Source organism: Eucyclogobius newberryi, unplaced genomic scaffold (assembly GCF_026437365.1).
Source record: "Eucyclogobius newberryi isolate DKJ021-1_F unplaced genomic scaffold, fEucNew1.0.hap1 SCAF_12, whole genome shotgun sequence".
NCBI lineage: Eukaryota > Metazoa > Chordata > Actinopteri > Gobiiformes > Gobiidae > Eucyclogobius > Eucyclogobius newberryi.
The window spans coordinates 4,259,260-4,285,066 of NW_027315746.1; the positions used below are offsets into that span (position 1 = coordinate 4,259,260).

A 25,807-nucleotide genomic window follows, 5' to 3' on the forward strand; every position below is an offset into this window, starting at 1 on the left:
CCATTCTCTGACCGTCAGCTGACCTCAGGCTGGTGCAGAAGAGAACCAGATATTAGAGGCTTCTGGAAGTTGAATGTGAATCTATTGAACCATGATGTGTTTTGTCAAATGGTTGAAGATTATTCCAGAATATTCCCAGTGTAAAAGTTGCGGTGAAGAGGAGGAAGTAGAAATGAAAGGCTTAAAAGACGAGACGGCTGAAGGTGCTTTTGTGACATCGACGTGTAAATGGAGAGAATATGGGGAAAACTCAAGCTTCTTCTACAGAAAAAAGGAACCAAAAAAGAAATGGCGTGAATGACCTAAAAGTAACTGACAAAGTGTTATTATCTAAGTCTCTAGATATTCTGAAATATGTTGAATCCTTTTGTCAAAAAGTCAAATCAGTCAGATTCTCAACCAGATGTTTCACGATAACGATCGTGGAATGACAGGAAGTGGAAAAAAGCCCTAAAAAAAGGCCAATTGCCCGGTGTGATGGGTCTCCAGGGGGTTTTAATGCTCCATTCTGGGACATGATTGAAAAGCCATTGTTTAAAGCGCTTAATCAATGTGTCACCTTGGGAGAAATGTCAGCTTCAGTGAAACAAGGCGTGATCTGCCTGATCCCTGAACCCCAAAAGGATCCGCTGATGATTGAAAACTGGCGTCCAATCACACGCTTCAATACAGAGTGTAAAATACTGGCCTCAGTTTATGCCAAACGTCTTAAATCTGGCCTTTCGGACATAAACGAGGCACAAACTGGCTTCATGAAAAACCCTCACATTAGTTCCAATACCAGACTGTGTTAGATGGACCTGATGATGCAACGCTGACTCCCAAGACTTGATCCTGTTTTTAGGTCTTTACCAGGCTTTTGACACCAGAAAACATGACTTTCAACCGACAAATTGCGATTCTGGGATAAAACGTTATAATGTTGAGCAAAACTTCAAATATATTCATCTTAACTGCATTTATTTTATTTTATTTATTGTGGTTTGGTCAAAAACAAAACAAAAGGTGCTCAACATTCAAGCACAAAACTAAATTCGAGATACATTCATGTTTTTGGACCAGGTGTAGCAGAAGCCAAGGCTTATTGTGCCGACCCTTCTCTCAAACACTCAACATTGGTGGACATTTTATAGTTCACAAGCCACAGTTCATCAACACAAACAACACCACATAAAACTGGACAGTCTGCTCACAGTTTCCTCCACAAACATTCAAGGTTTTAGAACAAAGCTGCAGTTTCATTCTGCTAAATATTTATCAATGATTGTTTCCTTAAAGATCCTTTTCAACAGAAATAAAGAAGTGGCATTTTTTAATTCATCGCAACAATTGTTCCATAATTGAACTGCTTTACTTGACAAACAATGACCCTCGGCGTGGTTCTCACATAAGCTCTGTCAAATATACACGTTCCCCTTAAACTATATTTACTTTCCCTCTGGGTAAACTTTATCCTCAATGATGTAGGGACTTGATTATATTGAACTAAATACATAAATATAGCAGTAAACAGGTCTTACCAAATCATAACATTTTAAAAGCTTAGATTGAATGAACAAAGGGACTCGGCGAGTTATAAGATGCAGGATTGATCAGTCTAATGGCCTTTTTTGTAGAATGAAAATTGGTTTAGTTCTAGTTTTGTTTGTGTTTCCCCAGATCTCAATACCATATGTTAAATATGGAGTAATGAGAGAACAGTAAAGTAAATATAAAGCATTTTTGTTCAAAATATACTGCAATTTGTATAAAATTGCAATAGTTTTTGAATATGTGTTTTCCATGTAATTTATCTATGATCACTCCAAGAAACTTAATATAATTAACTCTTTCAATTTCATAACTATTTATTTTAATTTTGATATCATTATCTACATGTGTGTTACTGAATACCATCAATTTTGTTTTATTTCAGTTCAATGATAATTGATTGAATGCAAACCAGTTGTTTAGTTGATGCACTTCTCTCTCCATCACCTTCACCAACTCACTAAGATTATGACCCGAGCAGTAAACTGTGGCATCGTCTGCAAACAACATCAAATTAAGAACATCAGACACTTTTTGGATATCATTAATATATAATACAAATAATTTTGGGCCTAAAACAGAGCCTTGTGGCACACCCACAACTAATTCTCTGACAACTAGACTCTGCTCCCTTCAGATGAACTTATCAGAATCGATCCGATAAGTCATTATTTAACCAAGAATTTGCTTTTCCCCTAAAGCCACATTTTTCCAATTTTTGTAATAAAATTGTGTGGTCAATTGTATCAAATGCTTTCTGTAAATCCAAAAATAAACCTATTGTATGGAGTTTTTGATCTAATGATTGGGAAATATGTTCAACCAGATGAACAACTGCCATCGTTGTGGACCTGTGCGCTCTAAAACCAAACTGATGCTCATTTAATATATGCTTCACTTCAACATAGTTATCTCATCTTTTAACAAACTATTTCTCTCATCTTTTTGAAAATTGTGAAAGTAAAGAAATGGGTCGATAATTACAAGTCAAATGTTAGTCACGGCCTTTGTACAAGGGAATAACCTGCTATTTTCATTTGATTAGGAACAATTCCTGTTTGAAAAGATCAGTTACAGATGTGAGTAAATGGATTGACAATATGTTCCATGATTTTTTGGACTAAAAACATATCGAACCCATTATTATCTGTTGATTGTTTGTTTTTACAGCTCTTCACAATTTTCAATATTTCATTTTCATTTGTTGGGTTTAGAAAAAACACCCTCATACGTGACCCCAGTCTCCATGTCATTGTTTTGAGGGCCACAATTTGTGTTGCCAATTTATGGACAATGTTTACAAAGTAATCATTAAACTCATGAACAATTCCCTTAATATGACTTATTTTGTCATTGTCTTTGTTCAAATAATTAGGATAATTATTATAATTATTATTATTATTATTATTATTATGTCTCTTGTGTATTAAATCATTAATTATTTTCCATGTTCCCTGGATTTTCTGTCTATGTTGCATTAATAATTGTGTATAATATTCTTTCTTACAATTTCTGATTATATTAACTCATTTATTCTCGTATGCTTTATATTTATTTTCACAAACCTGCGTTCTGGATTTTAGGAATTGTAAAAAACTGTAAACCAGGACTATTCAACTTTATTTTCCCAAAGGCCAGTTTTTTCAGGGGCCAAGGCCTCTGGGCCTCTGGGCCTCTGGGCCACTGACTCTGGGCCTCTGCCTCTGGGCCTCTGGGCCTCTGGACCACTGGGCCTCTGGCTCTGGCTCTCTGGGCCTCTGGGCCTCTGGCTCTGGGCCTCTGGCTCTGGGCCTCTGGCTCTGGCTCTGGGCCTCTGGGCCCCTGGGCCTCTGGGCCTCTGGGCCACTGGGCCCCTGGGCCTCTGGCTCTGGGCCTCTGGGCCTCTGGGCCCCTGGGAATCTGGGCCTCTGGGCCTCTGGCTCTGGGCCTCTGGGCCCCTGGGCCTCTGGCTCTGGGCCTCTGGGCCTCTGGGCCACTGCTGTAACACAAGTTTGGGTCACACAAAATATTTCCAACATGTTTTCAATAAATTGAGAGAATACAATAAAATAAAAACTGATAGATTAGATTTTTGTGAAAAAATAACATACAAAATGCTTTAGGAACATTGTTTTTTAAAATTGCTCCTCCAGAACTGAACCAGAATTAAACTGAGACGAGACAAGTACAAACAGCTCTGACCATGAATCAAAACAGGTCTAAAGCAGAATTAAACAAGGACTAAACGTTGAACAAACCAGGTCTAAACTAGTGCTCACCAGAAATAAACCAGTCAGATTATTTGTATGTTTGGACGATGGGTTGTCAGCCGCATTATTTCACTTGGAGGAAACAAAAGCTAAAATAAGTCGCACAGAAAAGTAAAATCGATTGACAGAGGCAATAGATTTACTCGATCATTTATTTAGAGCTTCAATAGTCGTTTAAAATGATGTGGCTTCAGTTCCACATGAGTTCAAAGTCTCATTCAGCCCTGTTCAAAACTTGGGCTTTCGAGTCACATTAGAGTAAAAAAACAAACAAAGAATGAGTCCCAAAGCGTTGATTCACTCACGCTCCAATTATGTCAATGTGTGATGATCCCTCATATTATAGACTTTTTGACATAAGACACTCATTTTGCAGCAGTGATGAATGAGTCAAGTTCTGATACAGACTTTAAACTAAAGCTCCATCAGGATGATCTGAAGCAGCGTCTGGAGGAGGAGAACAAGCACAAATGAACTGTCTCATAATCCGTGTCAGTGTCTGGCTCTGAGAAAGATCAGAGAGTTGAAATAGATAAATACTAATATGAACCTGAAGATTCCAGAAGTCTGTGTGTCTGACCAGAGCTGCATCCGCCCTGGGACCAGGGGAACATGAGGTCGAGACCTGATCAGGACTTATCGTTGAACCATGTGACACAAGCTGTTGTTATGGAATAAATATGCATCATTGAGTAGATCTTTTATTTTTTTGTGTATTGATGTTATTTTCTCAATAAAATTGGTTATTATTTGGTTTGTGAAAAGAAAACACACTCGTAGCTTCTTTGTTCCAGTTTATTTCCATCAGGTGCAGAGCTCAACAGCAATCAATTTATATCCCGCCAAGACACCAGGAAGTGGTCACAAAATAATACATGAACATAAAGTGCACGTAAATAACAATATGTATGAGAAAACAATTCTAACAGTGACGCTTGTACTATCTTACATGCATTACATGTATTTGACCACAAGATGGCGCAGTGGAGCAAGTGAAATACTTTGTGAGGCATCGACTCATGTATCGATACAATTGGCTGAAGCCTCAAATGGTTCATGGGGCTTCATTTGGCGTCACTATTTCTCACAACTTCAACCATTTTGTCTGACTGCGGCCGAGCGCTGCACGGCGGATGTGACGTCAGAGAGGGGCGAGGTCAGGTAAGGGAAAGCGGAGCCGTTTTATAGTACGGCCCCTGCGTGTGTGGCCCCTGCGTGTGTGGCCCCTGCGTGTGGCCCCTGCGTGTGGCCCCTGCGTGTGGTATGGGACACATAATAAAGTAAAAACGCTCCGAGCTAAAGCGAGTGGAGGCCCAAGCCCCGCCCACTTCCGCTAACCTACCTGCGACATAAACTTGAACACCTGACGCAGTTTCTGCTCCGCGTTTATTTCACACTTTAGAGACATTTATAGAGTTTTAAGGAGCAAAAAAACCTCCTCAGACTGAGAAGTGAGACCAAGAAGCGACACAACGTGAGTGACTTTAATTCAAAGCCTCTTTTATATCTATTTTATATCTTTTAATCCGGTTTTAGTCGTGTGCGTGTTTTTGGAGGAAAGTGAAAGTAAGAGAAATGTGAGTGACAAACTGACACTCGACAGATCTCGTGTTCTAAAACACAAATGTAAGAGCTTTAAAGAGTTTTAAAGAGCTTTAAAGAGCTTTAAAGAGCTTTTGTAACGTGGAAGTTTAACAGAGACAAACTGAGCTTTATCCTGGACTAATGCCACAGTCTGGGTTATTCTTATGGACGTCTCTTGTTCAGTTTGATCATTTTTCTAAAAGCCTCTCCAAATATATTAGAGCGTTTAAATCCATTGAGACGGAATGATCCTCATCAGAGTCAATTTATTCTAGATTTGATGATTATTGATGAGGTCAAACAAGTCATTTATTCACAAATGAGTCACTGTGACTCTAGAGAGCAGCTTTATCACATCAAACTTTCTGACTCATAAAGTACATTTAATGTGACACAAACAGCCAGATGAAAGGCACTTTACGTTGTATTTAAATGACTTATTTCTATATGTGACCACTGTGTTTCCCATGAATAAAGGAAACTTTAGTGTGAGTAAAGTGAGCTCAGTCTCAGTCACTGTTTCCTGTGCTTTTCCTCAGGTCCATGATGAGTGACTCTGTGAAGGAGCCGCCTCCAGGGGGCAGCACTGATCCACCGTGAGTCTGACTCTTCACACTTTAGACAGTTACAGTTCAGTGAAGCAGCAGCAGCTTTAACAACAGCTGTGACTGTGTTTTACAGGTCCAGACCCAGGAATCTGTCCTTAAAGAGTGACCGCTCTAAAGATCAACCTCCAGCGTTTAAAGAACCAGGACCAGATTCAGAGTAAGACCCCAGAACCTTCTCATGTGCAGTTCAGAGTTCCTATAACCATAAGAGAGAGTGACACTTTTACTAAAAATGAATGTAATTTATGTCAAACTCTCATTATTGCTGTGTATTTAAGGTCAAAGGAATAAAGGAGGATTTTTCGCATGTGCACTCATCCCCTGCGGAGGCACATCAAAGCCTCGTTGCAACACGTGCGTTTGTTTATTAGCGCGACGGATCACATCGCGTCTCTCGTCTCCGTAGATTTCCGTCTCTTCTGAGCTCAAACTGTCTTTCTCTGTCTTAATGTTGTCCTGTACACGGAGGGAACTATATTATGATAGATCCATGCGCTTAGACACAGCGAAACGTGCTGCTGTCCTGGAGACGAGCCAGAAAGAGGCTGCAGGTGAGCAGTAGGTGCGTTTTATGATTGATACGTGGCAGGACTAATCGGCCGTCCACGCCACGAGGAAATGAGACTCAGATTTGGGCCAAAAAATCGTCCATTACGCCTTTAATTGAGGCATTTATAGTAAAAGTGCATGTGTTTTATTTGATGAGTTTATATTTCTGGAGGCTGTGGGGGGCGTGAACAAGATAAGATAAGATATAACTTTATTGTCCACACATGGGGAAATGTTGGTGTTACAACGCAGTAGATACAGGGGGAAAGGACAGATAACTTATAGGAAGTTTAAAAAACACTCTTAATAGAAGAACTCTTATGTACAAAAACAAAAACTCTTATTAACAAAACTCCTCTCATATCTTAATAGGGAATGGAGAGAAGAAAATAAAGATAAAATATAATAATACAAATAAAAATAGCTGGCATAAGACAAATAATACTAATAATAATAAACACTCTTATTTACATCAGTTATATGCACATGAATGACATTAATAACGTGTGAGTGTGACAGTAATTGCACATGAATATGACGGTATTGCACATGGTTAAGTCAGTATTGCACGTGTTCAGGGCTAGCACGTCTCCTTCACACAGCGAGGGTGGATCAGGCACTGAAGCTGCTCTCCAGAGTGGACAGAGTGTCCTGCAGGGGGCGACACTCATGTTCAAGCATAGATGTGAATCTAGCCAGGACCCTTCTGTCCCCCACCTCCTGCACCGAGTCCAGAGCACAGCCCAGGACGGAGCTGGACGTCTTGATGACTTTGTCCAGCTTCTTCCTCTCCCTCTCTGTGATGCTGCTGCTCCAGCAGGCCACGCCTACAGGAGCTGATGCCACCACAGAGTCGTAGAAGGTCTTCAGGAGTGGCCCTGTCACTCCAAAAGACCTGAGTCTCCTCAGGAGGTAGAGCCGACTCTGGCTCTTCCTGTACAGTGCGTCTGTGTTATGAGTCCAGTCCAGTTTGTGGTTCAGATGAACACCAGGTACTTGTATGAGTCACTCTCTCAATGTCCCGTCCCTGGATGTTCACTGGTGAGGGGGGCAGTGGGGTGGCGTCTGCGGAAGTCCACCACCATCTCCTTGGTCTTCCCCGCGTTGATGAGGAGGTGGTTCCGCTGACACCAGTCCACAAAGTCCTGCTCCAGTCCTCTGTACTCCGCATCATCGTCGTCCGTGATGAGTCCGATGATGGCAGAGTGGTCAGAGAACTTCTGCAGGACACAGCTGTCCGTGTCGTGTCTGAAGTCTGCAGTGTCAAGGGTGAAGAGAAAGGGCGCGAGGACAGTGCCCTGGGGCGCCCCCACACTGCAGGTCCGAGTGTCAGACACACAGTCCCGGGCTCTCACTAACAATCCCCTAAAGGGATCGCAGCAGAAACAGTTTGAGAAGCTCTGGTGTATGGACTGGATGGTTAGAACCTTCTGCAGTTTATTCTGTGACTGAGCTGATGTTTCCAGGTCCAGACAGAGCCACCTGTCCTTAAAGAGTGACCGCTCCAGACATGAACCTCCATCGTTTAAAGAACCAGGACCAGATTCAGAGTAAGTCCCTCAAGAACCTTCTCCAAATCCTGTTTCTTTAAAGACGTTTTTCTCAACACCTGTCGCTCCTGTCGCTCCTGTTGCTCCCGTCGGGGGTTTGTTGGCTCTGATGTTCTGCAGTGGACAGAGTGTAATGTTGTATCATTGGTTTGTTTGTCCCACAGAGAGGAGAGCGCAGAGGGCCCCAGAGGAGACTGTGACCTGGACTCTGTTTTCAAGGTTTGTACCAAAAGCGTCACATGGTCAGAAACATTTAGAGGAGATTCCACCTGCAGAGTGGATCCCAGGGCCTGACCTGCTCCTCTGTGTTCTCTGTGTTTCAGCGTCTGGAGGAGCAGGTCCTGGATTATGTCAAACAGCAGCTGCAGAGGCTCCACAGGCTCCTGGCCTCAGATTACCCAGAATGCTCTGAGAGTGAGGAGGAGGAGTCGAGCAGAGAGGCGGTTCTGAACATCACCCTGGACTTCCTGAGGAGGATGGACCAGGAGCAGCTGGTCCAGCGGCTGCAGAACAGTAAAGCCACGTTTACACTGATGCTAACTTATATGTCGAGCCTTAGCGACACAAAGCTAGCAAAGCACGTTAGCCACACAAAGCAGGCAAAGCACGTTAGCAACATCTGTTTTCTGTTTGTCGCAGCACGGCACTCTGCGTAGAGGCTTTGCACTGAAGTCAAACATTTTGGGGGCTGAGTACCCAAGTACTGAGAGTGGCTTTTGCACTTGGTTTTCAGCTCATTTGTTATTTCGAGCCTTTAAACATCTTGTCAAAGGTATAATTCAGGTTTTAGATTAGATTTTGTATTTCTTATATTTGTGTAACGTCTGCTGCTCAGCGCCCTGAGCATGGAGCAAACCGTTCCAAAGAACTCTAAACCGGTCTGAGGGGCCGGGGCCAGTCCAAACGTGGCTTAAGAACTCTGTGAAGGTGTGAGGGTCTTGGGTCCAGCTACAACAGAGTGTGGCAGCCCCTCACAGTTAAAGCTCCTTTAAAGTGGAGCTAACCTAAATCAAACACTGTTCTAGTCCCTGTGGTGTTTGAAGTGTCTATAATCCCTCAGAGCGGGGACTTTACTCACCTGAAAGCAGCACGTGTCGTGAGACAAACTAGCTTTAGATATTAGGTTTTGTCACGGCGGAGCAGCCGAACAGTCCTCCAGAGGCTTCAGGACCCTCTGTGTGATGGACAGTCAGGTGACCAGAGGGGCGGAGCTCCAAATGCACCATTCTTCTGTTGTAATACGAATATGAAAACTATTTACCTTTGGTTTCATCAAAACAATTAGAAATATACACGATCTGCATGTCACACTCAACATTTCATAATGTATCTAGGGATGTGTACCGCTACGACGGACCGGATCTGGACTTGTAAAAACGTTTCGGTTCAGGTTAAAAAAAAAACGAAACCCCGGTGATTCGGTTCTGGACTCATAAAAAAATATAGCACTCACATACTATATCCTTTTCGTTCTAGAATCTAAACCATCTTAAACCTTCCATTGATCGCGAAATTTGCGCTGGACGTAAACATTGCCATGCGCCGCCGTCAATAGCGCACACGGACCCTAATTAGTGACGCACGCGTCTTCCGGGCAGAAGTTAAAGCCGGCGAAATAAGTTTAAAGATGCGAGAGACGGGAGCGCCTGGTACGTGTCGAGCTGCAGAACCGTGTGTCCACATGTGAACATTGAAGTGAAGCCGGTGAGATCGCTGGCTTTATCTGAACTGTTTAAGCTGTGGCCGCCGCGTGCCATGTTGTGATGGTTAAAGGGGCGGGGTCAGCTTGGTCTTGTCTGGGTTGTGCTTTGGTCTTTGTGTAAATATGAATGAAATAACTTAAGTGTTATGTTGTGGTGTGATGTGTTTGGCATTAAGTAAATACAAAGGAAAGTCAAAGTAATATTGCTTAATTGCTGCATTCATTAATTGGAGTTTATATTTTGTATTTGTATTCTACAGTTGTTAAATCTGGTCTGGTGTTTAATGCTGCTAATATGATGTATTATTTTGATGTGTTGTGTAAAATATTTTCATATTCTACTTTTGATACTGCTAAGTTGATGCTTTATAGTGATTCTAGTTGACTTTTATACTAGTTTTTATAACTCTGTTATTTTACACTGTTATTTAATTATTTACACTGGTGTTTTGTCTGTTTGAAGGTTTTTACCTGACTTTTGATGCCAATGGATCTGTAACATTAAAGATGGAAATGTGTCTAAAGGCAAAACATTGTATCAGATGAAACAGCTGCTTTGACCCTTGACCCCGACTGACCCTGTCAACAATACTCAACATGCTCTTGTTCCTCAAGTAAAACACATGAATGTGTGTTAACTGTTAGTTAAGCTATAGTTTAGCAGCTAGCTCGTAGCTAGTAGCTTGTGATTTGTAAGTTGTAACTTCTGTTAAAAACTGTGAACAAACCAGACAAGTTGAGTTTATTTCAATCTGCAGTTAAGCCTTGTGTTTGATAGTCGTCCTTGTTCAAGTGTCTTCAACATAATTAAGCCAAGTAGCTTGTGTTATGCTGTTATAACATTATGCAAATATTGGATGGTTTAGGTCCGGACCTAATGAGTCCGGACCTCTGGATTCGAATCCGGACTTGAACCTGAACATGGGTTTAGGTCTGCATCACTACTGATAGTCCATTAAAGGACTGATTGTAAACAAAGAGGCTAGTTTGATAGAAAACAAAGAGGTTTAGTTTCTGTTGAAACCAATAACACCTTTTCATTGGAAGGTCCCGCCCAGTGGGCAGGGCCTACCCAGAGTAGGATAAATATCTCTTTGGAACGATTGGACAAAAAGTCTCTGACCCATTTGATAATGCCTCCATTAACACCGAGGTCCATGAGCCTGTTCAGTCAAATATGTACACGCATAGAACTGAAAGCTGATGTAAAGTCCACAAAGAGGATTCTAGCATAATGGTCAGGGGCCTGAAGGTGCTTTGCTAAGGTGTTATATAGAGTGATGGCTGCATCTTCTGTACTTCTGACTTTCATATGCAAACTGTTAGATGTCCAAACAGTTGGATATAGACGACATGATGTTTTTACTCACAGTTTGCTCCACACTCTTACATCAAATGAAGGTCAGTGCTATTGGGTGAAAATCATTCAGTTCAGATGCTCCAGGTTTTTTAGGTACAGGCACATTTCATGTGATGAGCTACAGCTGTTATTGGCTGAAAAGGACTGATCAGAAAGGATTATCTGGATTCAAATGTTTCTGATGTTTCAAAGTGTGCGTGTTATAACTGCGAGGGTAAAAGAAGTAATAAAACCAAGATGTTCAATGGTGAAATAAAGTTTGTTCAATAAACAGGAACACAAAGGTAAATGAACAAACACAGACACGACTAAGAAAACAAGTTAAGCGTCTCCAAAAGGTACTAGTCACACAGGACAAACTAAACAAAGGCCCATGAACAGAATCAAAGTGACAACTTAAAAGGAGACACATAACAAACAAACAAACAAACTACAAATGTCTCAACTCAAAGTCAGTCGCTACCACCACAGCCCTGATGAACGAGAAGACAAATGGCCTTGTGCAGCTGCAACAGGTCCTTAAATACTGGGAGTGGCTGCAGGTGAAGACTGTGGATTGGCCCATCAACCAGAGGAAACAGGAACAGGGAACATTACAGTCAAACACACAACAGGGAGGACGGGGGCCGTAACAGTGGGTTGAATTTCATAAAATCTCCAGAGCTCTCTCTGCTCTAACTGAATCCAGTGTGTCCAGTTACACGTCTGATGCAGATTTCTCTTTTTACAGGTCTGTGTTCTAAGGTTCAGGGAGAAGTGAAGACTTGTCTGTTACAGAAGTTCAGCTGTGTGTGTGAGGGCATCGCTAAAGAAGGAAACTCCTCTGAACTGAAGCAGATCTTCACAGAGCTGTACATCACAGAGGGAGAAGCCACAGAGCAACATGAGGTCAGACACATCGAGACCAGAAAACCGGCCTCTGCAGAGACCGCCATCAAGTGTGAAGACATGTTTAAACTCCCAATCAGAGAAGAACCAATGAGAGCACAGACAAAGGGACCAATCAGAGTCGTGCTGACGAAGGGCGTGGCTGGCGTGGGGAAAACGGTGCTGACTCAGAAGTTCAGTCTGGACTGGGCTGAAGGTAGGACCAACCAGGAGCTCCAGCTGCTGTTCCCGTTCACTTTCAGAGAGCTCAATGTGTTCAGAGACACACAGTTCAGCCTGGTGGAGCTGCTGCACCACTTCTTCAGTCCATCCAACGCTCTCTGCAGCTTCCAACAGCTCCAGGTGCTCTTCATCTTTGACGGTCTGGACGAGTGCAGACTTCCTCTGGACTTCAGCCAAACCCGGGTCCTGAGCGACCCCACAGAGTCCGTCTCAGTGGACGTGCTGCTGGTAAACCTCATCAGGGGGAGCCTGCTTCCCTCCGCTCTTCTCTGGATAACCACGCGCCCCGCAGCGGCCAATCAGATCCCTGCTGAGTGCATCTCCATGGTGACAGAGGTGCGAGGGTTCGCCGACCCGCAGAAGGAGGAGTACTTCAGGAAGAGGTTCAGAGACGAGCGGCAGGTCACACTTGTTCTCTCCCACATCAAGAGCTTCCGCAGCCTCCACATCATGTGTCACATCCCGGTCTTCTGCTGGATCCTCTCCACAGTTATACAGAAGCTTCTGGAACAAACAGAGGAACCAGAGCTGCCACGGACTCTCACACAGATGTACGTCCACTTCCTGGTGGTGCAGGCCAAAGTAAAGAACATCAAGTATCACCAAGAATCAGGGACAGACCTTCACTGGACTCCAGAGACCAGGGAGATGGTGAAGTCTCTGGGAAAAGTGGCCTTTGAGCAGCTACAGAAAGGAAACCTGATCTTCTACCAGTGTGACCTGAGCGAGTGTGGGCTGGACGCTGCAGCGGCCTCAGTGTACTCCGGAGTGTTCACACAGGTCTTTAGAGAGGAGCCAGGGCTGTACCAGGATAAGGTCTACTGCTTCATCCATCTGAGTGTGCAGGAGTTTCTGGCTGCTCTTCACGTCCATCAGACCTTGCTCAGCTCTGGAGAGAACCTGCTGTCCCCATCAAACTCTTCTGAAGAAGCCTTCTTTAGCTCTGCTGTGGACCAGGCCTTAAAGAGTCCAAACGGACACCTGGACCTGTTCCTGCGCTTCCTCCTGGGCCTTTCTCTGCCGACCAATCAGAGGCTGCTGCAGGGTCTGCTGACTCACACAGGAAGTGGCTCTCAGACCAATCAAGAGACAGTAAAATACCTTAAACAGAAGCTCAATGATGAGGGTCTGTCTACAGAGAAAAGCCTGAACCTGTTTCACTGTCTGAACGAGCTGAACGACCGCAGTCTGGTGCAGGACATCCAAAACACCCTGAGAGAAGGACGCCTGAAGGCAGATAAACTTTCTCCTGCTCGGTGGTCAGCCTTGGCCTTTCTCTTATTGTCTACAGACTCAGACCTGGAGGAGTTTGACCTGAGGAAATACTGTCCCTCAGAGAAGGCTCTGCTGAATCTGCTGCCGGTTATCAAGGCCTCCACCAAAGCCATGTGAGTACAAACTACACTGTGGCAGAGTGGTTAACACTCTCAACTCTAAGTCTACCCTAAATACAAACGGCAGAACATTCCAGGGTAATGTGTCCAACAAAAGCAGCTAAAATGTGAAAACACTGGTACATAAACATGTCCTTGAGGCCATATAATCCTAAAGTTCAACTACACACAGACTTTCATAAGGTCCACTTCCTCCAGCAGCATCACTGAAGCACAAATCAGACTGACATCGGACCTCATAGTTGACACTTTGTTCACGATCAGGTGTGAGTGCGCTCTAATCTCCCTCTCTGTCCTCAGTCTGTCCGGCTGTAACTTGACAAACAGCATCTGTGGTCCTCTGGCCTCAGTCCTCAGCTCCTCCAGTCTCACACACCTCGACCTGAGTCAAAATGACCTCCAGGACTCAGGAGTGGAGCTGCTGTGTGATGGACTGAAGAGCGCCCCCTGCAGACTGGAGACTCTCAGGTGAGACACTCCCATCATGCACTCTGCCCCTTGTTTCCACATGAGTGTAATGCTGTGTGTCTTTAGGCTGTCTGGATGTCTGGTCTCAGAAAGGGGCGCGGCCTATCTGGCCTCAGCTCTAAGCTCCACCCACTGCCATCTAAGAGATTTAAACCTGAGCTACAACCATCCAGGACCCTCAGCAGAGAGACTGACCGCTCTACGGGACGATCCACACTGCCCCCTGCAGTCTGTCAGGTGAGACCACACTGCCCCCTACAGTCTGTCAGGTGAGACCACACTGCCCCCTACAGTCTGTCAGATGAGACCACACTGCCCCCTGCAGTCTGTCAGGTGAGACCACACTGCCCCCTACAGTCTGTCAGATGAGACCACACTGCCCCCTACAGTCTGTCAGGTGAGACCACACTGCCCCCTGCAGTCTGTCAGGTGAGACCACACTGCCCCCTACAGTCTGTCAGGTGAGACCACACTGCCCCCTACAGTCTGTCAGGTGAGACCACACTGCCCCCTACAGTCTGTCAGGTGAGACCACACTGCCCCCTACAGTCTGTCAGGTGTGGGTCCTGGTTCAGGGGTTGGTCCAGGTTCTGGTCTAAACTAGACTTGTGTTTTCCAGGTTGGATCCTTCTGGAAAGCGCTGGATGGTTCCAGGTCTTAGAAAATGTGAGTAGTATTTTATTTGGTACAACTTCACATGTAGAAGACTCACAGCTGTAGATCTGATGTTTTTATTTGAACTTATCGACACATTTAGAGGTTTGACAAGCAGCAACTTCCACAAACATCAGACTGAAACTGTTTCACTGGAGGAACTGTCCAACTTTACATTTGAACTAGGGCGATCTTTACATTCATCTTTATTCTCCTAATCTTACAGGTAAACATGATAATACCTTATTATTATAAGACAGATTTATGATGGCGTCTTCTTTATCCTGAGCTTTCGCTCTCGTACTCGTCTGTCGTCATGAATTGGACTTGGAAACATATTGTCCTGCTCCGACGCCTCGGCCGCCGCTCACACTTTGCCCGTCTGTTTGTGCAGCAGTTTGTGGCATCTGTAGTCAAGGGGTAAATGCAAAAGAAGAAGTCAGAATCAGAATTAGAATCAGAAAAGGTTTATTGTCAATGAACATAATTCACAAAATAGGAACTTGCTTTGGTGATTCGGTGCAACATCAAACGATGAACAATGATAAAACAACATATATAAGATGAAAAAGCCCCTGAAGGCTTGGGCCCTGGACACGGCAGACGGGACAAACGATGTCTTAAAAGGCCGTGTTCTTGGTGGCAGTGAGAGGAGGCTGTTGCTGCGGTTACTCCTGAGCCCACATTGTTGAGTTACTCCTGATGCCCTGGTCCTCCTCCACCACAGCTCCCACAGACTCCACCCTTTTCCCCGTCACACAGACACATGTATGTTTGAGTATGGGATCAGAACCTGTGACTAGATGGGCTCCATACAAGTGCATATGGTCCTCACGTGGTCCACACGCAGCGGTCACTGCTAATGTTAAGGCTGAAGTCCAGAGCAGCAGAAACACTGAGGAGCTGTGAGTACAATGTGCCTGGGCACCATCGGCTCAGCTCTGCAGACGTCACATGATCTATGCTCTTTTTCTCTTCAAAACTACACGTTTATTACTGTTTATTGTGTTTTTATGCCAATTAAAGCTGAAAATACAGAAGAAATAAATAAGTAGGAGTCACTTTTGAATAAGGCTGATTTCACCACTAGATGGCGCACTCAGAGGACATGTCATGTATTAATGTAAGAAATGTCTTTGACTTGTTTTTGTTCATCCTTTCTACAAATAATAATGGATTCATATCACAAAGAGATATTGACGTGTCTCAATCATTATTTAATATGACACAGTCACGTTTGGACCTTTGACTTTTTTAATTGAATGTAAGACACAAAGACATATTGTATCAGACACAAATAAACACTGATATGTTTATGTCTGAGACACAATTAGGCTGCGTTTTACATATTAACTGTTACTCAAGATATATTAATATATCATTTAATATGAATTAAAGCGCTCCGTGAGGACTCGGGAAATGCGTGTGCCTTGGCGCTTCAGTCTAAAACAAGTCTTAAAAACTAAAGTAAAAAGGGCCTAAAGAGTCTTTTAGTTGGAGCAAAATCTGATCCTAAATCAATAAAGTTGTGTATTTTCCAATCCAACCCAATCCACTTTATTTATACAGCACGATTTACACAACCAGAGTGTTCCAAAGTGCTTCACAGCAGGTAAAAGACTACAGAGGCATAAATAGGATAAAAGTAATAAAATAAGATATAAAAACTAAATCAAATAGAAAATTAAATCAAACAAACACACTAAAATCAATGGAATAAAAATAAACAAAATAAAATAGATAAAAAGGTGCTGCCCTCCCAACACATATAAAACATACAATCAACACACTACATGGAGTTAAAAGCCAGAGAAAACAGATGTTTTTAGAAGCGATTTAAAAAGAGGCTTTTCTTATGGGGAGTGGCACTTTGTTCCACAGTTCTAATAATAATAACTTTTATTTATATAGCGCTTTATAGTGACCCAAAGACGCTGAACATAATAAAAAAGGGGGGGGGTATTTACAGACAGGGGGGACAACACGTACAATACACATTAATATACAGATAAAATGAACAAGACAGAAGAAGTAGAGAGAAAAAGATGGGGATGTAACAGGGGGTAGAAGAGTAGGCAATGGGGTAGAGGAGGCTAGGGGTAGGGGAGGTCATAGGCTTGGGTGAAGAGGTCATGTTTTTAGGCGGGATTTGAATGTTGTGAGTGAGGGAGAGTGGCGGACAGGTTGGGGGAGGGAGTTCCAGAGTCGGGGTGCTGTTCGGGAGAATGCTCTGTCGCCAAAAGTTTTGAGTCGGGATGTTGGTGCAGCCAGGGTGAGAGAGGAGGAGGATCGGAGAGCTCGGGTGGGGCGGTGGGGGATGAGGAGGTCAGACAGGTAGGGGGGGGCAAGGTGGTGAAGAGCTTTGAAGGTGAGGAGGAGTATTTTAAAGTTTATGCGCTGCTTGATGGGGAGAGAGTGGAGAGAGCGGAGAACGGGAGTGATGTGATCACGGGACCGGGTGTGGGTGAGGAGGCGGGTGTGGGTGAGGAGGCGAGTGTGGGTGAGGAGGAGGGTGTGGGTGAGGAGGAGGGTGTGGGTGAGGAGGCGGGTGTGGGTGAGGAGGCGGGTGTGGGTGAGGAGGCGGGTGTGGGCGAGGAGGCGGGTGTGGGCGAGGAGGCGGGTGTGGGTGAGGAGGGTGTGGGTGAGGAGGGTGTGGGTGAGGAGGGTGTGGGCGAGGAGGCGGGTGTGGGTGAGGAGGGTGTGGGTGAGGAGGGTGTGGGTGAGGAGGAGGGTGTGGGTGAGGAGGGTGTGGGTGAGGAGGAGGGTGTGGGTGAGGAGGAGGGTGTGGGTGAGGAGGCGGGTGTGGGTGAGGAGGCGGGTGTGGGTGAGGAGGCGGGTGTGGGTGAGGAGGCGGGTGTGGGTGAGGAGGCGGGTGTGGGCGAGGAGGCGGGTGTGGGTGAGGAGGGTGTGGGTGAGGAGGGTGTGGGCGAGGAGGCGGGTGTGGGCGAGGAGGCGGGTGTGGGTGAGGAGGGTGTGGGTGAGGAGGAGGGTGTGGGTGAGGAGGGTGTGGGTGAGGAGGGTGTGGGTGAGGAGGCGGGTGTGGGTGAGGAGAGTGTGGGTGAGGAGGGTGTGGGTGAGGAGGCGGGTGTGGGTGAGGAGGCGGGTGTGGGTGAGGAGGCGGGTGTGGGTGAGGAGGAGGGTGTGGGTGAGGAGGCGGGTGTGGGTGAGGAGGGTGTGGGTGAGGAGGAGGGTGTGGGTGAGGAGGAGGGTGTGGGTGAGGAGGAGGGTGTGGGTGAGGAGGCGGGTGTGGGTGAGGAGGGTGTGGGTGAGGAGGCGGGTGTGGGTGAGGAGGGTGTGGGTGAGGAGGCGGGTGTGGGTGAGGAGGCGGGTGTGGGTGAGGAGGAGGGTGTGGGTGAGGAGGAGGGTGTGGGTGAGGAGGAGGGTGTGGGTGAGGAGGCGGGCAGCAGAGTTTTGGACCATTTTGAGTCTATGGAGGGAATGGGAGGAGGTGCCAGTGAGGAGGGAGGTGCAGTAGTGGAGGCGGGAGGAGGTGAAGGCCTGGATGAGGGATTCAGCAGCGGGGAGGGGGAGGGGGAGGGGGAGGGTGAGGCAGTGTCTGATTTTGGCGATGCTGCGGAGGTGGAAGTATGAGGTCTAGAAGAGGTTTTGGAGCTGCCACTGCAAAGGCTCGTTCACCTCTGACCTTTAGCCCGTGGCACTGCCAGGAGCTGGTCAGCTGACCTGAGGGAACGGCTGGGAGTGTAGGGGTGTAGCAGCTCGGAGAGGTCAGGAGGGGCAGGACCATTTAAGGCTTTAAAAGTAAATAAAAGAGTTTTAAAATGAATCCTAAAATGGACGGGCAGCCAGTGGAGTGAAGCTAAAATAGGAGAAATGTGCTCATATTTTCTTGTTCCAGTTAAAAATGTTGCTTGTTCTTCTACAATCCATGTGTGTGAGAGACTTAAGAGGCAGTAGACGAGTCAAAGGAGTCAAAAGTCACTTATTGGTGAAAGAAGAAGGCTTAAGTTCAACAATCTGGTGTCTCCACAACATAGTAAATGTGCTGTACTTTGACTTGATAGAATCTTGTGTTTTTACAGCCGTGTGTCACGACCGGCTCGTCTCGCTCCGTGAGGACTCGGGAAATGCGTGTGCCTTGGCGCTCCGGTCTAAAACAAGTCTAAAAACTAAAGTAAAAAGGGCCTAAAGAGTCTTTTAGTTGGAGCAAATATCCACACTGTGTCCACGGACATCTCCCCTGAACACCACGCCCACTTTTAAACTGTCAATCATGTCATCTCAACGTTCATGTTTATAAATGAGAATTGATGAGAACAAATCTGTCTTTGAATAAATGTGGATTTTGAGAGGCTCCAAAGCAGAATGTGGAACGTCTGAAAAACATCCACATTCACAGGTGAAGAAAGCACAGTTTAGGTCGTCCACCAATGATTTATTCACAAATATATAAATGCACATCTCATTTGACCTGCATCAATCCATCAATGTGTCTGTCACAGTGAGTGTGATGCTCTGAAGCTGTGGACCACTTTAAAACACTATTCTGTAATTAGGCCCGAGCCCCAGCAGGGCGGAGGGCCTATTGCTCCCGCAACGCTGCCGAAGGCAGCGTTGCAACTGTCTGACCAAACATGCGGGCGCAGCCCGCATGTTTGGTGCCCCGTCGCCCCTGGCAAGTACAGTGAACTAGCCCATGCCGAAGGCATGGATCATGCATACTTACTCCTGCTATGACAGAAATAGTCAACAATTTGTGAATGGGCGTAGCCCATTCACAAATTGTTGACAACAGCAGCGCGAAGCGCTGCATTCCTCCAAAAACCCTCCTGGCATCGTCCTGTACGCGAGAATCCATGCCGCAGGCAATGGGCCATGCTTGTATCTGCTCAAATCAATGGAAGTCTATGGGGAGTGGGCGGGGCATCCCGACGGAATGGGGAGTGACGAGCGCGTAAGCGCTCGTAATGATGATTCCACCCCATGGCGGCATGGGGAAGGCTTAGAGCTTTCAAACGATGTATAATTTGTTGTTATAGTGGAAACGGCTATATTGTTTTTGCTAAAAATATTATTATTTTTATTTTTCTTGTTCTTCTGCTTTTTGAGCTCTAATTTGACCCCCTGAACATGCTCAAAAACTCACCAAACTTTGCCCAAAATTCAGAATCGGCGAAAAATTTGATTTTTTCTGGGCCATTTTTTTTTTCGTTAAAAAATGGCGCGACAGCGCCACCGACAAAAGTCAAAATACATTGCGCCTATGGGAGACGCCCCGAGGTCAACTTTGTCGTAAAGCTACGAAATTCGGGACACGCATTCCTCTCGTGAGGACAAAAAAAAAATATTATTGTGGCCACGCCCCCAGACTTACCCTATGGCCGCCATCTTCCTTTGAAAATGAAAACAAGCTGAGTTAGCCATTTTGTTTACGTCAAACTTTGACGAACTCCTCCTAGGGCGTTTTGCCCACCGACTTCAAAATCGGCGTACGTCCTCTGGACAAGTGGGCCATCTAAAGTTATCCAATTTTTTGAGATACCTTTTACGGTCTGTGTGCGGCGCAGCCGCAAAGTTGGACAACTTATTTTGGAATATTGCAGATCTAAAAATTGTTCCCATTTGATCAAAACCAGTCCGATTAGGACCAAATTTGAATCAGTTGTTAAACTTTCTAGTTTGGACCAGTTTAGGCTGACAAAATTGAAATGGGCGCGATAGCGCCCCCTACAGAGTGACCTTTAAATTAACATTGAAGGTCAAAAATTAGTTTTACCAAAATTGTCTAAACTTTACCCAAAATTCTACTTTGCCGTCCCAATCACAAAAGCCAATCACAAAAATGCCTAATTTTTTACGGCGTAGTCGTAGCGATGACAGAAACCTCCCATGTTATCCCTATGGGAAAACCACAAAATCTCTCAAATTACCACATTTTTATGTTTTACACTTTAACGAACTCCTCCTAGTGCGTTTTGCCCACCAACCTCAAAATTGGTGTACGTCCTCTAGACAAGTGGGGCATCTAAAGTTATCCAAATTTTAAGGATAACTTTTACGGTCTCTGTGCGACGGAGCCGCAAACGTTTCCCAGAATTCTGACTATTTGGCCTTCAGAGTGGTCTATAAACAATAGAGTTTTTCCAAATGACATGATATTTTGAACAAAATTCTAATTTGCCATCCTGATCATAAAAGTATGAGAGCCAAAGTCATATTTTGTACGGCGTAACCGTAGCGTTGACAGAAACATCCCATGTTATCCTTATGGGAAAATCGTAGAATCGCTCAAATCACCACATTTTTACGCTTCACACTTTAATGAACTCCTCCTAGGGCGATTGTCCGATCAAGTTCATATTTGGAGAATATCATCTACACAAGCGGGGCATCAAAACTTATCCATATTTTGATTCTAAGTGCTACGGTCTCTGTGTGGCGGACCCGCAAATATATGTCAGAAATGGGAAAACAGCGAAATCTCTAAAATGACCACATTTTTACGCTTCACACTTTAAGGAACTCCTCCTAGGGCGATTGCCCGATCAAGCTCATATTTGGGGAAAATCATCTACACAAACGGGGCATCAAAAGTTAGTCATATTTTGATTTTAAGTGCTACGGTCTCTGTGCCGTGGAGCTGCAAATATACTGTCACAAATGGGAAAAACGCCAAATCCTTGAAATGTTCACATTTACGCTTCACACTTTAACAAACTCCTCCGTGGGCAATAGCTCGATCAAGCTTTACTTTGGGAAATATCATTTACACAAGCGCGGCATCAAAAGTTATCCATATTTTTATTCCAAGTGCTACGGTCTCTGTGCGGCGGCGCAGCAAATTTGACTGACACTTGTGTTGATTTGCACTGGATTGGCCATGTCCAATGTGTCCCCGTCTGTCAAGTTCTTTTTTAATTCAACACACAATAAGGGCGCCATCTTTATCAAGTCGAAAGCGCAGAGTCGGAAGGCCGGCGGCCCGCGAGGGCCGTTGGATGCCGCTTGCGGCTTTAATTTTTATTATTTTTCTTGTTCTTCTGCTTTTTGAGCTCTAATTTGACCCCCTGAACATGCTCAAAAACTCACCAAACTTTACCCAAAATTCAAAATCGGCGAAAAATTTTGTTTTTTCTGGGCCATTTTTTTTTTCGTAAAAAAATGGCGCGACAGCGCCACCGACAAAAGTCAAAATACATTGCGCCTATGGGAGACGCCCCGAGGTCAACTTTGTCGTAGAGCTACGAAATTCGGAACACGCATTCCTCTTGTGAGGACAAAAAAAAAATATTATTGTGGCCACGCCCCCAGACTTACCCTATGGCCGCCATCTTCCTTTGAAAATGAAAACACGCTGTGTTAGCCATTTTGTTCACGTCAAACTTTGACGAACTCCTCCTAGGGCGTTTTGCCCACCGACTTTAAAATCGGCGGACGTCCTCTGGACAAGTGGGGCATCTAAAGTTATCCAATTTTTTGAGATACCTTTTACGGTCTGTGTGCGGCGCAGCCGCAAAGTTGGACAACTTATTTTGGAATATTGCAGATCTAAAAATTTCTCCCATTTGATCAAAACAAGTCCGATTAGGACCAAATTTGAATCAGTTGTTAAACTTTCTAGTTTGGACCAGTTTAGGCTGACAAAATTGAAATGGCCGCGATAGCGCCCCCTACAGAGTGACCTTTAAATTAACATTGAAGGTCAAAAATTAGTTTTACCAAAATTGTCTAAACTTTACCCAAATTTCTATTTTGCCATTCCGATCACAAAAGCCAATCAGACAAATGCCTTAATTTTTACGGCGTAGTCGTAGCGATGACAGAAACCTCCCATGTTATCCCTATGGGAAAACCACAAAATCTCTCAAATCACCACATTTTTATGTTTCACACTTTAACGAACTCCTCCTAGTGCGTTTTGCCCACCAACCTCAAAATCGGTGTACGTCCTCTAGACAAGTGGGGCATCTAAAGTTATCCAAATTTTAAGGATAACTTTTACGGTCTCTGTGCGACGGAGCCGCAAACGTTTCCCAGAATTCTGACTATTTGGCCTTCAGAGTAGCCTATAAACAATAGAGTTTTTCCAAATGACATGATATTTTGCACAAAATTCTAATTTGCCATCCTGATCATACAAGTATGAGAGCCAAAGTCATATTTTGTACGGCGTAACCGTAGCGATGACAGAAACATCCCATGTTATCCTTATGGGAAATTCGCAACATCGCTCAAATCACCACATTTTTACGCTTCACACTTTAACAAACTCCTCCTAGGGCGATTGTCCGATCAAACTCATATTTGGGGAAAATCATCTACACAAGCGGGGCATCAAAAGTTATCCATATTTTGATTCTAAGTGCTACGGTCTTTGTGTGGCGGACCCGCAAATATATGTCACAAATGGGAAAAACGCCAAATCCTTGAAATGTTCACATTTATGCTTCACACTTTAATGAACTCCTCTGTGGGCAATAGCTCGATCAAGCTCATATTTGGGGAAAATAATCTACACAAGCAGAGCATCAAAAGTTATCCATATTTTTATTCCAAGTGTCACGGTCTCTGCACATTTGACCGACATTTGTGTTCATTTGCACTGGTTAAGCACAGCATTGTACATGTCCAATGTGTCACTGTCTTAGTTCTTAGACAATTGCGTTAGCGCCATCTCTGTAAAATGCAGAGAGCAGAGTCGGAAGGCCGGCGGCCCGCGAGGGCCGTTGGATGCCGCTTGCGGCTTTAATATTCATATTGAAACTGTCGTCATGGAATTAAACTGGAGCCAAATTCAGCTTTGTGTTCTTCATGTTTTATAAAGGCTCAAGATCAGACTAAACTAAGGGTCAAAAACATGAAATATAAGAAGATCAGATCGGTATTGGATCGGTATCGGATCAGTATTGTAAAGAACAAACATTAAAGATCAGTATTGGATCTGGAGCCGCACAAACTGAACGTCCCAGTTCAAAACACTGATGAGGTTTTGAGCCAAACTAAACATGTTGAAGCTGATCACACATGAGCTGAGCCTCCAACCACCTCATTATCATTGATTTACCTTTGAGAAGAAACAGGACTTTCACACTTCATATTTACTCTCACTAACCTGTTTAAATCATCACATTTTAAATGTGTCTTTGTGTTTCAGATCACTGTGAGCTCACTCTGGATCCAAACACGGCACACGGAAGACTCCATCTGTCTGAGGACAAACGGACTGTGAGATTCTCTGAGTCAGAACAAGTTCCAGATCATGAGGACAGATTCACAGACTGTCCTCAGGTCCTGGCCTCCTCCGGCCTGAGGGGGCGCTGTTACTGGGAGGTGCAGTGCTGGGGGGAGGTTGATGTAGCAGTGAGTTACAGAGGAATCAGACGGAGAGGAAAGAGTGAGGAGAGTGAGTTTGGACTCAATGATCAGTCCTGGAATCTGAGGATCCAGAGAGGAAAATATTATTTTATGCACAATGAGAAAGAAAGACCTGAGATTATGTCAAGTTTGAGAAAATATGCGCTTTCAAATCAGTTTCCTTCATACACCTCCAGAGTGGGCGTGTTCCTGGACTCTGAGGCTGGAGCTCTGTCCTTCTATCAGGTCCTCTCTGGTGGAGAACTGTCCCACCTCCACACCTTCAGCTCCTCCTTCACTGAGCCTCTGTTTCCTGGGTTTAGACTGAGGAGGTTAAACAGTTCAGTGTCTCTGGTGGAGCTGAGCACACAGCGCCCCCTGGAGGACTGACACTTCAGGTCCTGTTAGTCTGGTCTCACCCCAAACACAAACACATTTAGAAAAAACATTTAACTTCAATGAGCATTTTATTATTCATATTATTTTGTCGAGATTATTTTAGTGTTCGACGAATCAAACAATTATTTCTGTTTTACATTGGAACGCTTCAAAAAGGAATTTGTCAAATCTGACTAAACTCTCATGGAGTCAGAAACTGTCACTCATTCTCAAACATTTTATCATTATCATCATTATTATAGTTTTATGTTTTCAAAAGTCCCAGGACAAAATGGTATTTACTCCCTGAACATTTGTGATGAAATGTTTTGCTTCATGTTTAATAAATGTATTTAATATTTCTTTGATTTTCAGGATGAATTGACTGATGATGGTTGACATTTTGCTGATGATGTGATTTATAATAAAAGAGGGTTTCATAATAATCACTGGATATTGTCTCTTTTTCCGACCATTCTCTGTGAACCCTAGAGATGTGTGAAAATCCCAGTAGATCAACAGTTTGTGAAATACTCAGACCAGCCCGTCTGGCACCAACAACCACGCCACCTTCAAAGTCACTTCAATCACCTTTCTTCCCCGTCCTGATGCTGCTTTGAACTGCAGCAGATCCTCTTGACCAAGTCTACAGCCTAAATGCATTGAGCTGCTGCCGTGTGATTGGCTGATGAGACATTTGCGTTAACGAGCAGTTGGACAGGTGTACCTAATAAAGTGGCCGATAACTCAGCAGCGTCCACACAAAGAGCCCTCATTACAGGGGTCACCTTAGACTGTATTAGATCCTGTTTAACCGTGTTGGTCAGAGATCCTGGGAGAGACTGGACACTCTGTTTAGATCTTCTTTGGCTACAGCAGATCTGATATTTGGCACAGAATTCACACACAATGTTCTTCTTTCTCCACGAACAGCGTTAGAAAAGCTCTGGTGGAGAAAGGTCCATCTCCTGTTCACAAGTACATATCTGTTATTCCACGTGGGAGAGTTGTGCGCTTGAACTTGTGTTTGAAGAGGAGTTTTTCATCAAGAAGGACCTGCAGATGAAAATGTCCCACTCACGTCTCAAGAGGAAGTCAAGACCACACAACTTTATCAATATTAAACTGTGAATATAGTAGCAGAGAGAGCACACTGGACTTTAGTCGCTCCAGGTCCATTTCTTTTTAGTTCTTTTCTTTATTTCTGAGTTTGGATTTGTGAATATGACATTTTTCCAGAATGACCAGAAGGTTTATAATGTAACGTTTGTTCAGATTGTTGTAAAAAAGCAAAGAGCTCGTCTCGAAACGGAAAAGTCAAGTTTGGGCGTTAGATTTATGAATGAACCTGACACGACA

General features: G+C 44.5%; 2 protein-coding genes across 2 annotated transcripts in view; both read left to right on the top strand.

Moving 5' to 3' along the window:
- The window catches only part of LOC140355733 (uncharacterized), a 31,826-nt gene extending 17,061 nt beyond the window's left edge, over positions 1 to 14,765 (top strand). Inside the window, 8 exon segments of the mRNA XM_072440392.1 lie at positions 5,903 to 5,959; positions 8,235 to 8,289; positions 8,394 to 8,583; positions 11,830 to 13,627; positions 13,629 to 13,679; positions 13,937 to 14,104; positions 14,171 to 14,336; positions 14,724 to 14,765. Of these exon segments, the coding sequence (XP_072296493.1) occupies positions 5,903 to 5,959; positions 8,235 to 8,289; positions 8,394 to 8,583; positions 11,830 to 13,627; positions 13,629 to 13,679; positions 13,937 to 14,104; positions 14,171 to 14,336; positions 14,724 to 14,765 (2,527 nt within the window).
- Positions 14,766 to 23,672: 8,907 nt separating this feature from the next.
- Positions 23,673 to 24,875, top strand: LOC140355946 (stonustoxin subunit beta-like). The gene has a single exon (XM_072440608.1). It carries the CDS (start codon positions 23,852 to 23,854, stop codon positions 24,458 to 24,460), a length of 609 nt encoding a protein of 202 aa, XP_072296709.1. The 5' UTR covers positions 23,673 to 23,851; the 3' UTR covers positions 24,461 to 24,875.
- Positions 24,876 to 25,807: the final 932 nt, after the last annotated feature.

Coding starts and splice junctions, on each gene's coding strand:
- LOC140355946 (XM_072440608.1), top strand. CDS start 23,852: ATGTGTCTTTGTGTTTCAGATCACTGTGAGCTCACTCTGGATCCAAAC.